Source organism: Dasypus novemcinctus, chromosome 2 (genome assembly GCF_030445035.2).
Source record: "Dasypus novemcinctus isolate mDasNov1 chromosome 2, mDasNov1.1.hap2, whole genome shotgun sequence".
Taxonomy (NCBI): domain Eukaryota; kingdom Metazoa; phylum Chordata; class Mammalia; order Cingulata; family Dasypodidae; genus Dasypus; species Dasypus novemcinctus.
Window position 1 is genome coordinate 38,683,518 of NC_080674.1, and position 13,202 is coordinate 38,696,719.

Consider the following 13,202-nt stretch of genomic DNA (forward strand, 5'->3'; position numbering starts at 1 on the left):
GTCTGTGAGGTTCTGGGGTTCAAAATACATAAATTCCCATTATATTCTGCTCATCGACAGCTTTACAATGCAGGACCAAGCTGACTGAACAATAGAAATTCATGGTCAGGAGGACAAGCAGCCATCATTCTATGGGCACATTTGTTGGAAACCCTTGAGGATTGTCTTTGAGGGTTACTGAGTGTGATATAGTGTTTGACAGCATCACAGTCTGTTCTGCTACTTCGGTGATAATGTGACTCACTCAGACTTTTGATGCCACTAATAATTGCTCATTCAGAAGCAGTGGCTTAACGCCAAACTGGCTTCACTGATTTTGTCTGTACACCAACATTTAAAATCACCATCCTTCAGAGATCTCTGTTGGACAAAGTCCCCTTCTCTGGAATACTCTGCAGTTTACCCAGGATGCTGAGCCAGGCTCCTCTGGTGAGCCACTCTCCTCTCCCTACTGTGCCACAATGTCTACTCTTTCCAAGCCAATAGAGAGCTGCAGATGCAAATAATAGCAGGAACTTTAAAAGCATCCTGTGACATTAATAATAGAAAGATTCTTTGCTTAAACTTTTCAAACATTTTAATTTATTACCGTTTGGCTTTAAAATTTCATTATTGTATGATGCTTATATCAGATTTTTGAAAAATTAGTCCTTTCTTAATTATAGAAATAGTGAAGAGAGGCCAGTTTCCTTCTTTGTTTAATTTTGCCACCACCTGCTCGGCTAACCCAACTAGTCATTCACTTGCCCCTGTGTTCTTATCTTGCACTTCGACTAGAAATTAAATCATTCTCCATTTTTTCAACAAGATCTTTCACATCCTGATTATAGGAGTTTGATATTATTTATGAATTCCAAAAAGAAATATAGATTATGTTTGCAAACTGGTCAGTTCCTCTGGCATGATAACCCTTTGTACTATAATCAGCTGAGATGTCTGATTAAATCATGCTAAGATTAGGGCTCTGATTCAACAACATCATTAGAGAGCAACTCAGTGTCTAGTCCCAGCCCCCTTGGGGATAAAACAGATGCTCACCCAGAAGTAAACACAAAGAGAAGAAGAACACAGAGGAGGAGACAGTTCATTAGACAGGCAGAGGCCCAGGGAAGAGAGATGAGCCTGATAGTCTGCAGCTGACCTCGTGAAGAGACCTGAGAGCTGAGCCCAGAAAGAAACAAACCCTAGGGAGAGAGACAAGCCTTATGCAAGTGAGAAGGAAAGAAGCTGGGACCACAGAGCCTCAAGGGGAAGAGGGAAGGCTGAACCCTCACAGACATCACCCAACATCCTGCTCCAACACATGGCTGATGACTTTGGGTGAGAAAGTACCTCTTATAGTACCTTGAGTTGAACTCTTCAGGGCCTTGTGACTGTTAGCTTCTACCCCAAATAAATACCACTTATAAAAGCCAACAAAGTTCTGGTACTTTGAATCAGCACTCCTTTGGCTGACTAATACACAAATTATTTTCATTTCACTATACTAAATGTTCTTTTGCTCTGGAAATTATTGGTGGGTAGTGATTGCAGTGATCCCCAAGCATACTAAGAGAAGACACAAGGGCCTGTTTCACATTTCTGCCATTCAGCATTTCCACATTTTTTTAGAATTGATATAAGGCTGAATATATATATACAGACAGACCAATATAGGCACACGTACCTATACTTAATTCACAAATTCTCATGTGGTAGAGCTCTCTCTCTCTCTCTATCAGATTAATTCTCAATGTAGCAAAAAATATAGACACCAAAATAAAGCAAGGTGACACAGAGGTAGAGCAAATGCAGCCTGAATTCATTCCACTTCCCTTGACCCTTCCAAAATTCCTAACAGGGACATACAGCTACCAGAGGCTTAATTTTGTGCTATGCCATAATCCTTTTATACATAGGACTTAAATGACTAATGGGAAGGATTTATGCAACCTATCTACTTAATGCTTTTACTTTAATTGAATATTTGCAGGCATTGGGAAACTCCCCTTGTTTTAAACCTAACTAGCATCAGCAAAACCATCTTTATTCCTTCCTTGGGATAAGGGACAATCAGCACTCAGGTATTGCCTGACACCCGGCCAGCCAACATTCTAAAATGCATATTTTCCCTTGGCAAGTCATCAAATATTGATTACCTCATCATCAGAAACATGCACACACACATACACATACAAATTGACTCTAGAGAATTTGTAAAATACAAAACAAAGGAAAAAAGAAATCACCTTTTCCTCTGTCCAGAGGTAACCACTGTTAACGTCTTTATGTAATGTATCTGTTTCCTTTGTTTTCATTAATTTTTCATAAAGTAAAAAAACACAGAACCTAACCTATTTGTTATTTTGTATTCTGTTTTCTTTTCTTTTTGCTCTTCATATATGGTGACTGTTTTCTCATGTCAATAGGTGTTTTTCTAAATCATAATTTTCATGGCTGCATACGATCTCAGCACAGAAATTTACTACAGTTTATGGCACATTTTTGCAAATACAGGGCTCTGTTTTGCTGTTCATAGCATGGTAAAACACACAAAACTATTCCTATTTTTCAGGCTTTTGATACAAAGGAAATTACTGTTGAAGGAATTTATTCTTTACCATACTCAAAATGTGAATACCTTGAATTCATGGCTCTGGGGCCAAGTTGCCAAGAGCAGCAATGAGAATCCCAATCTTACTTTCTGTATTCAATTTGTTTTCTATTTTGCCTCTGGAATTTTTTCATTGGGTTAACCTCCAGTATCCAAATACTGTTCCTGAAGCTCTTAGAATCAATCAAGCTTTAAAAATAAATTTGCTATACCCTCTGGACTGTAATCAATTTTCAAAAGCAAATCCTATTAAAATCTGCATTCATGCTGAAAAGTCTGACAATTATTGCAGGAATTCATTACAGTCCCCATTTATTGAGGAATACAATGTACCTGGCAGTGTAGTAAGTCCAGGTGTAATAGGACACAAACCCTGACTGAAGCCTCTTGTAGACACAAGCAGAAATGGCCTAGGATTTCGACACTTCCAGTGCAGCTAGAATAGTCTCTTCTAAACTTTGTTTACCTAGTTTGTAGTAGATACCTTCATTCCAATGCATGGAATGTATGTAACAAAACTGGTGTTTTCCAACTTCCTCAAACTGGAGAGACTTTAACTGGACTTCATCTTTACTTCATTTGATTTTGTAGACCTCCTTCTCTACTGATACATGTCCAATTGAGGAATCTCCTGAACTTGAAGAAAACCTAAGAGAGGAAAGGGAATTAAAAGAGGAAAGGGAAGAAAAGGAAGAAGAAATTCCTGAAAATGCAAACACTGAAAAGATTTCCATGGAAACGCTCCTCAAAGTGTTCCGAGGAGGAAACGAAGTACAGGACACTAACAGATTTGCCAGTTACCTGAAGATAGAGAACATTTACTCAGAGGTTGGTTAGATTATTTTTGTAAAAGAGGCAACCTGTACATAAGAAATATTGCCCTCAATCTTGAGCATATTTTCATGGAACTGCTCGCAAATGTATCATTGTATAGAAATTATGACAAGTTCCTTTAAATTAAGGAAATTATGTTAAGTAAAACCATTGTAAACATCTGCAAGATTTATAAAATTACTAAACTTCATTTTTTTCTTCTTTAAAGAACTTCATGAAAATATTTCAGGACCTAGGTGCCAAGAATCTGGAGCCACTTGAAGTTGCTAGTCTCTTGAAGCATCCTTTTATTCAAGACCTGATTTTAAATTATCCAGACTATAAAATTCCTGTGAGTATTTTCCAAATGTGTCCTAATTCAGCTAGGCACAGGGTCAGAGCATTCTCGAACATTTCTAACATGGGCTAGCACGGAAGAGGAAAAAACCGGACTTGGCCAGTACAGAGTCTGGGGACGCTAAGCCGTTCGTAACATCAGACCAGAGAGGCGAGTCTGCAATATCCAAAAGACAGCAAGTTCAAGCACAGTCAGACAGCTCTCATTACTATGGGGCTGCCCCATCAGTACTGTGGGACTACCCATTGGGTCTACAATAGAAGGCTAGAGGCTGGTGATACTTAAAGCTGGGTGAATAGCAGTATTGAGGTTCTGGATCATTCCTGTTGCCCACTGACTCCAGCTCACGATCGAAAAGTATGGAAAATAGCATTGCTCTGGCCAAAGAGAACTAGGCCAGACCATGATCCCAGCCAGCTGCTGACATAGTCAATGTACTCTAACTGTAGTACACGTTCTCCATGTAGTAGAAGTGGCAATGCACACAAAAAAAATTGGCTGCCAGTCCCATCAGGGAAACGGTGTGCAAGACGGGGAAGCTGGGGACAAAACCCATAAAGACTAGACCAACCCAGCAAAAGAAAGAAAGAACTGCAGCTCAGAGATCACCCAGGAACCAGAGAGCCTCAGCTGCATAGGATTAATGCACCTTCATGGTAGCAAGTTCCAGGTCTTCAATAGGGAGAGCTAAGGGAAGGCAGAGGCTGATCCCTACCCCCTTTCAGATTGTGGCAAATTGCTACTACCCTCTCAGATACCTGTTTGACAGCATGAAGTCTCCCTAATTGACTCCTGCCAGTTGTTTATTAGACTACAAAGTATATCTGAGTTTATGATAAAAGCACCTTCACTTTGAAAAAAATACAAGTGGTCAAAGGTGCCTTATTCATGACTTCTCATTGATTACCAATTACCTTTTGCAGGTTTCTTCCTATGCCCAGTAATGAGATGATCCAGATTTATGTATCTCTGTGCCTAAAATCCAATTGTTCTATATCACTGATGTATCTTTATATATATTTTTGTATTACTTGTGTTAAAAAGAACAGAAATTGACTCCTAACAAGCTGCAGCTGCTATTATTCTAGATACATCCAGAAGCCAAATACAAAAATAGCATTTAAGAATGCAGGCTCTGGAATCAGAAAGTCATGGACTGACTCTCAAGTCCAACACTCATTCCTGACCTTAACTTTCTTCTCATCCTTGCTTCCTCACCTGTGACATGAAGATAACATTCATTCCTATACAAAGGGTTGTGGTAAGGGTTAAATAAGCTTGTGTATGTTAAGTGCCTGGCACGTGGGAAACAAACAATGGTGACTATTATGATTACTAATTAATTCTGAGCATCTAGTATTGAGACCAGTAGTATAAGATTTTGTGGGACAAAAAAAACAAACAAAAAAAAAAGAATACTAAGCTCAATCACTATTATCAAGCAAATTCCACTCCCATTTGCAGAACAATTTTTACATGATGAATTATAGGAGAATGATGAAAGATAAGCCAATCAAGTGCAAAATTACAACTTCTTATAGGTGTTTAAAACATACAATAATTTGTGGCTTGAAGTGTAGAAGGAGGCTGCCCACGATGGAGTAAGCTAGGTTTTGAGAGATGGTCAGGGTTTTAGAAAGAGAAAGGAAAGGGGAGGAAGTCTACATGGATTTTGCTCTTGGGGTGGGATGGAGGCAGTACCCTAGGTGAGGCATGGGCAGAGGGGAGGAAGAAGGACAGTGTGGGAGGAGCCTGAGCTGGCCCTGATTGAAGAACAGGTCTGTGCAGACCCATCCCACTGAATTAGTAAGAGTAGGCCAGATAACAAAAAACCCAGATGTCACACTGGGAAATATGGACTTGACTTGAAAAGCAATGGAGAATTGATAGGCTACTGAGCAGGAATGAGATATGATATCAATTTCTTCATCCCCTGGCTCTTTGTCTCCTATCCATATCATATCATTATGCCTCTAACTGGACACTTTTAAAAAATCGTTTGTGTCTTTTTACTTAAATAGGCACAACTATTTGGAAACACTATTGGCAGTTATGCCAAGTTATTGTATTCACACATTCAACAAACATTTACTGTTTACATTGAAATCAATGCATTGCATGTCCTTTTTCTATCTCCTGTATTTCATACTCTCAATAATAAAAATCAGCTTTCTTCCCCATTTAGGATGAAGAAGGCATAAGTCAGTGGGGCCCTTGAATTTGTAGACAGCACATCAGAACTAAACAAGGGGATGGAGGGAGGCAAGGTGGGAGTCGCAATGAGGAATGGGGGAGACCACAGGAGCAGGGATCTGCTCCCAGTTTGCTTTCCTTCCAGCAAACACAGTACAAGGTGGGCTCCACAGGCCAATCTCATTCATCACACTTCATTCACCAAATTCTGTTCCACATTCCAGAGGACAATTCTCCTATTTGAACCAGTCAAATATTTTACAAAATCCCTTGAGATTATATATAATAGGATTCATCATATATTAGCAAGAAGTAGGAACATAAGGTGATGCCATAATTTATAGCACTTAATGGGAGAGAAAATGCCCGCAAAGTCCTGATGATTTGATAATATCCCCAATCTGGCCAGAGTAAATATGATTAACTTGCAAAGAAAGCGCTATCAGGCTCTTTGCCAGAGAAAAGAAAATCACCAACAGATGACTGCCTTTGAGAGTCTGCCCCCTGGAGAGGTGTTCTGCACCCCCCAGGGAAACCTGGAGGCCACAGAGCTCTTGTTAATTTAAGTATTTCCCTCACTTTGGAAGGAGTTTTATCAACTTGCAGCATGTTTCAACGGAGGCATTCCTGGCATTTTGGACCGCACAGTTCCTCCTGAGCCTGACAGGATATCTGACGTTCCAGGCCCCTCAGCGACTGCATTCCAGGAGCGTCTTGACATTTTGACTACCAAAACAGCACCAAAACAGACCCCTCCCTGGTGGGCAGTACCCCTCTGGCTGAGCGGTGCCCAGCTGAAGGGTGCCTGACCTTCAATGAACAGTCACCAAAACACTAGTATCACTTGACACTCTTGTGATGTAAAGAGAATGAGTGAGTGTAGGAGCGAGTGGGCAGATGGATGAGTGCATTAATTTACCAGATTGCTGCTTTTTAAAATGCCAGAGTAACCTGCATTTGCTCTCCTCACCATAACTCCTCCCTGTCTCTCCCTGGAGGAATCCAGCCAGATGGTAGACTACCACAATCATGACTTACTCATGCAAATGTGAGACCAAAGCCTAAATTCTGGTATTCTGAAAAGAAAGTGGTTCGCTTTCCAGTAAGGTGCTCTATTCTCTTTTTATTAACCAAAAAAAAAAAAAAAAGAAGAAAAAAAATCCTGAAGACTCAGGAAATACCACACTTGTCCTGTCATCATTTTTTTCCTCCAGATATCCATGTACAAGTAAATATATCACATTTCAAAATGAACTTTAACCACAGTGCTGTTATTTGAAGATCTTTCAAGATAAGTAGAGCAAAAACTAGAGTGTGGTTTTTCAGGTTAAGATGTTGTTTGCTATTATAAACAGTGGGAAGTGAAGGTTGTTGCCTAACAGCTCCTTGTTTATTAGATTCATGTTTAGAAAGGGCAACCTTTTAAAATACTTAAGAAAGTGAATATAGTTACAAATATGTGTGGTGTTATGTTTTAATGTTTTAGGTTTGTCCATACCACAAGGCAGGCTGGCTGTGGGGCTCTGGAGCCACACTAATTGGGTTCACATTGTGCGTGACCTCACTGTGCCTCGGTTTCCTCATCTGTGAAATAGGGATAATGATTATACCTACTTCACAGAGTTCTTGTGCAGATTACAAGGATTAATATTAATACATATAAAGTGCTTGGTCCAGTGCCTAACAGATTAAAATCACTCAATACATTTAAGACATTATTATTATATTACCAATCTGTAGGTATTTTTAGTGTGCAAAAATTATTTCTGAGCTGTGTGAAGTTACGTCTGGATGGATTACTGTATTTGCTTTTCATCTCCTGAATGCACAATGTGTTCTTTCGGGAAGGAAAGGAGGCTTTCATTGTTGTGTGCCATGATGACAAAGCTTCGGCCTGATTCTATGATCAGGTCCAAACCAAGATCCCAGGGAGCCCATGTGGCTAGTAGCTTCATGGAAGAGCTAGATTTTATGTTGGATTTTATAGTTACTCAGTTAAAGTCACTTTTGTACTTTCATAGACTTTATACAAGATTATTTTCAAACAATGTTCCTAAATTATTGAGAAAATCATTTGGTTACATATAATGATATCAATGAGGCACTATAAGTAGGTTGTTGGTGAGCAGAGTCAACTTCCTATGACAGATATATTTATAAATTAAAGAGATCAAACAACTTTCTATAACAATTAAATGTGATTTCTTAAGATAAACATGCTGAGTAAATTTCTTTAAGAAAACCTATCATAACCTTAGGATTAAGGTTTACATTCACTAGGAGGTAGTAATAAATCTTTAAGTATTGAAATCAGAATATCCCAGGAGAATTTCTTTATAAATGAATGAATTTATAAGGAGTTTAGAAGTTAAATGAGGAAAAAATGCCTCACAATTTTAAGGGTGATCTGAAGGGACTCTCAGCCCATTTTGTCTTCAAGGCATCTGATGAATAAATATTTTCCAACGTTCTCCTTTATCTTCATCAAAATATATTGGCTGTTCAGTGCTTTGAAATGAAAGCAGCTTGTCTAACAATTTTTCATTCTCTCAAGCTTTTCTTCATTAACAGTTCTGAAAATTATGACCCTGATTTCAGCTATAAACTTAGACAGGGCTAGTTTAACTATATCTGGAGCTTATAGTTTTTCTGCTCTATGGAATGTTAGATTATCACAAATCTCCTCATTCCCTAATCCCCAAGTTAACTTTCTATGTCAGCACTAGTTATTATAAATATAGTATTCAAAGAAGACATGCTATTAAGAATTGTAGTGAATAGGACCAAAAAGACCAATGGTGACCAACTTTTCTACTTTGCTCATTCAAGGCTACCTTTGGCTCTAAGAAATCTGTGTTTTCAAAGACCAAGATTATTCAAAAAAATGATTCACTGTGATTCCTGACAGTGACATATATGCAATGTGCATGTGCCTTGGCAGGGGTCAGCTCAGAGAATGAATTAACTCATGTCTGTGTGAGTATAATGACACCAATTAAAACTTTTGGAACTCAGCTCTGAAGAGAAGAAAAACAACTCATGTTCTTAAAGTGCTCTCCGAAATTTGTGGAACAAAAAAAAACCCTAAAAACCATATACATGTAATTCTACATTTTGTACGTTTGTACCCCTTCTGCATTGTGATCATTTTATTTTTATTTTGAAAAGTATCTGTGATATAAAATGTAAGATAGCTGGGTATTTTAAGCAGATGGAAAGCAGACCATGCTATCCCTGATTTTTTAAAACATGGAGAAATGAGAATTTCAGGAAAATAATTTGTTTTTCTAAATTTCTACAAAACTATGGATATGGTTAATTTAGCATTAGGGGAAGCGGACTTGGCCCAATGAATAGGGCGTCCACCTACCACATAGGAGGTCCGTGGTTCAAACCGCGGGCCTCCTTGACCCGTGCGGAGCTGGCCCATGTGCAGTGCTGATGCGCGCAAGGAGTGCTGTGCCACACAGGGATGTCCCGCGCATAGGGGAACCCCACGCGCAAGGAGTGCACCCCATAAGGAGAGCTGCCCAGCATGAAAGAAAGTGCAGCCTGCCCAAGAATAGAACCGCACACACAGAGAGCTGACACAACAAGATGACACAACAAAAAGAAACACAGATTCCTGGTGCCGCAAGTAAGGATAGAAGCAGTCACAGAAGAACACACAGCGAATGGACAGAGAGAGCAGATAACTGGGGGGTGGGGGGGAAGGGGAGAGAAAAAAAAATTAGCATTAGATTTTTCCTTTTTAGAAGGTGAATGCTTTTTTTAACTCATTAATAAGACAATACTAATCTTTGGCTTGCCATTATGTTCCATACTATGTGTAGTTGCCTTTATACATTTTTTCATTTAATATGACAATAATTCCATTATTAGATCAAGAAACTGAGGATCCTAAGGGTACAACTAGTAAGACTAGTAAATTGCAAGACAGGATATAAACTAAGTAGCAAACAGGTCTTTCAAAGGAAAAAATGCCACTTACTCCTTAATCACTGTCAAAGATTAGGTGATAATCCTCAATCATGTATTAAGGTTTATAACTTCTCTTTGAATCTTTTCTCTTAGGATATTAAAATAATTCTCCAAAGAAATGAACAAGTACAAGGAAGTGATGGAGAGAGATCACCTTCAAGACTTACAGAGGAAAAGAAATGAAGCCAAAAGAGTGTAATTTTATAAGTTAAAAATGAATCTTGCAAATATCAAATTTGAACACTGGCATTTGTCATATTATTATCATCAGTGTGGAAATCACCCCTACCAGTTTCTGAGGGATGCTGAAAGGGTGACCTTACATAACACAGAGAATAGTCTATAACAAGCCATAAAAGAAAAGAGCAAAAATATTCCCTATGGGAAGTATCTACATTTTGTAGAGATAAGTAAAAATTCCTCTGAAACTCCACTTCAGGGCAGTACTGCTGTATACATTTTATAGTTCTTGTTCCAAGTGTGGTAAAATTCCATGTTTCATCCCAGTAGCAGAAAGAAGGCTGAATTATTGAAATGCTCCTATCACCTGTTCATCATGCTTTCTTAATAGAAGAGAATGTTTCCCTTAGAGATAGCTATACTTGTACAATTGTATCTGTTTACTTGTATAAAGTAGTGACTCAAATTCTTACCTAAAGAAAGTGGTAAAAAAAAAAAAAAAAAAGCGAGCAATAATGTGTGCTCAGGGGCTTGGTTTCTGTGACACCCCGTCTCTGGGTGTACTCACTGGCTAGTCCTTCAGAGGATCCTTGCTGGATCTTCTTCTTTTACTTGGCCTGTAAATGTTGGAGGGCCCAAGACTCAGTCCTTCCCTATCCACAGTCAATCCTTGGGGCATCTCATCCATTTCATGGCATCATAGGTTTTAGAGATGCTGATAACACTGAAATTTCCATTTCCGCCCTCCCTCGAACTCCAAATTTGTCTATCATCTTACTGCCCACTTGCAACTCAACATGTCCAGGGCTGAATTCCTGATTTCCTCTTTGTCAAACCTGTTCCTTCCACAACCCTCCCCCATTTCAGGCAACTCCATCTTTCTTATCGTTCAGATCGAAGACGTTATTAAAGGCATCTTGACTTCCCTCTTTCTCTCATGCCCTCCCCGCTGTCCATCAGCAAATCAGGTATGTTGTACCTTCAAAAGGTATTTAGAATTCAGTCTTCCTCATCCCTCTGCCACAAGAAGTTTGATCCAAGCCACCACCATCTCTTGCCTGTATTACAGCAGTGAACCTCTAACCAGTCATCAGGCTTCTGATCTTACTTCCCCTAAGTCTATTCCTGCCATAAAGCAGCAAGAGGGAAACTTCTGTAACATAGGCCAGGTCATGCCACCTCTGGACTCCAACCTTCCATTGGTACCCTTCTCATGCACATTCCAGCGCAAGTTCTCATCTTGATCTGGCCCCCTGCTACCTTGCTGATCTCATCTTCTGCTCTTCTCCCCACTGACTTGCTCTACTAAAGCCACAAATCCACCCTGCTGATTCTCAAACACACCGGGCTCACCCTGGTCTCAGGGTCTTTGTACTTGCTGTAGCTTTTGTCTGGAAGGCTTTTTTTTTTTTTTTAAAGATTTATTTATTTATTTATTTCTCTCCCTCCCCCCCCTACACCCTGGTGTCTGTTCTCTGTGTCTATTTACTGCGTGTTTTTCTTTGTCCACTTCTGTTGTTGTCAGCGGCACGGGAATCTGTGTTTCTTTTTGTTGCGTCATCTTGCTGCGTCAGCTCTCAGTGTGTGTGGCACCATTCCTGGGCAGTCTGCACTCTTTCGCACTGGGCGGCTCTCCTTACAGGGCAAACTCCTTGTGCGTGGAGCTCCCCTACATGGGGATCACCCCTGCGTAGCACAGCACTCCTTGCGCGCATAAGCACTGCACATGAGTGTCTGGAAGGCTTTTTGTTCCCACCTTTCTGGACACCCTGACTTCCCTCAGGTCTCTGTTCAAAAGTCACTGTGCCAATAAGGCCTTCCCATACCACCTAATACAAAATGGAACAACCTGCAAAGCCCTCTTTTCTCCATTGCACTTATCAACATCTGAAAAATGTCACATTTGCTCTTTTTTAAAAAAAATTTTTTGAAGATACGTAGATCACAAAAAATGTTACATTAAAAAATATAAGAGGTTCCCATATACCCCACACCCCACACCCCCACTCCTCCCACATCAACAATTTCTTTCATCATTGTGGCACATTCATTACATTTGGTGAATACATTCGGAGCACTGCTGTACTGCATGGATTATAGTTTACACTGTAGTTTACACTCTCCCCCAGTACATTCAGTGGGTTATGGCAGGATATATAATGTCCAGCATCTGTTGCTATATCATTTAGGACAACTCCAAGTCCTGAAGATGCCCCCACATCACATCTCTTCTTCCCTCTCCCTGCCCTCAGCAACTACTGTGGCCACTTTCTCCACATCAATGTTACAGTTTCTTTTATTACTAAGTCACAATAGTTCTATAGAAGAATACCAATAAGTCCGTTCTAATCCCTATTTTATTCCTCCATCCTGTGAACCCTGGGATGGTGATGTCCACTCCATCTCTATATCAAAAGAGGCCTTAGATTCCACATGGTTGATGGATGTGATTCTCCTGCTTAGAGTTGTAGGCACTCTTGGTCTCTGGTGTGGTGGTTGACCATAAGGTCAGCTAATAAGGAGGTGAAGATGGTCAACCACATTAGCTCTTTTATTTGCCTACTGTCTGTCATTCTGCTAGAGTGTAATTTTCATGAAGTCAGGGATTTTATGAATTTTGTTTATTCTCGTGCCCCAGAACCTAAGACAATGACTGGCATATGGCATTTAGTTAACATATTTGTTGAATGAGTGAATGACGTCTACACAGGAAAAACCCCTTTGTTAGCATAACTCACAGAGGCTAATCACTTATTTGACAAGGTTTTTTAGCAGCCTCGCTTATCCCTTCTCTTACATGTGTCAACTTTGAATTTAACTGGCAGCATTCTCCTTACTGACAATTTTCACTGACTTCTTAAAGAGATATTTAGAAAACACTTATTTATCTTCATGCTGCATTCAATAGTTAAATTCCTCAAATAATTTGAGAGCAGGGGGAAGCCTTGTTCTTACTGTACCACTGCTTGTGCTTTTGTGCCCAGATCTCAGAGGGACAGGAAAGGAAATAACTTCATGAAGTCAGGACCTACAGCAAACCAGGACCTATGTGAAAAGGCTAAAATCATAGTCATCCAGTTGTGT

The 13,202-nt window shown here is 39.7% G+C and overlaps 1 protein-coding gene across 2 annotated transcripts in view; it reads left to right on the forward strand.

Moving 5' to 3' along the window:
• SPEF2 (sperm flagellar 2) overlaps positions 1 to 10,179 on the forward strand; it is a 200,909-nt gene extending 190,730 nt beyond the window's left edge. For both annotated transcript variants that reach the window (XM_004453334.4, XM_058307706.2), the window contains 3 exons: positions 3,185 to 3,421; positions 3,636 to 3,758; positions 10,032 to 10,179. In XM_004453334.4, coding sequence (XP_004453391.2) covers positions 3,185 to 3,421; positions 3,636 to 3,758; positions 10,032 to 10,121 — 450 coding nt within the window. In that variant the 3' untranslated portion in view covers positions 10,122 to 10,179. The remainder of the gene's footprint in view (positions 1 to 3,184; positions 3,422 to 3,635; positions 3,759 to 10,031) is intronic.
• The last annotated feature ends 3,023 nt before the right edge of the window (positions 10,180 to 13,202 follow it).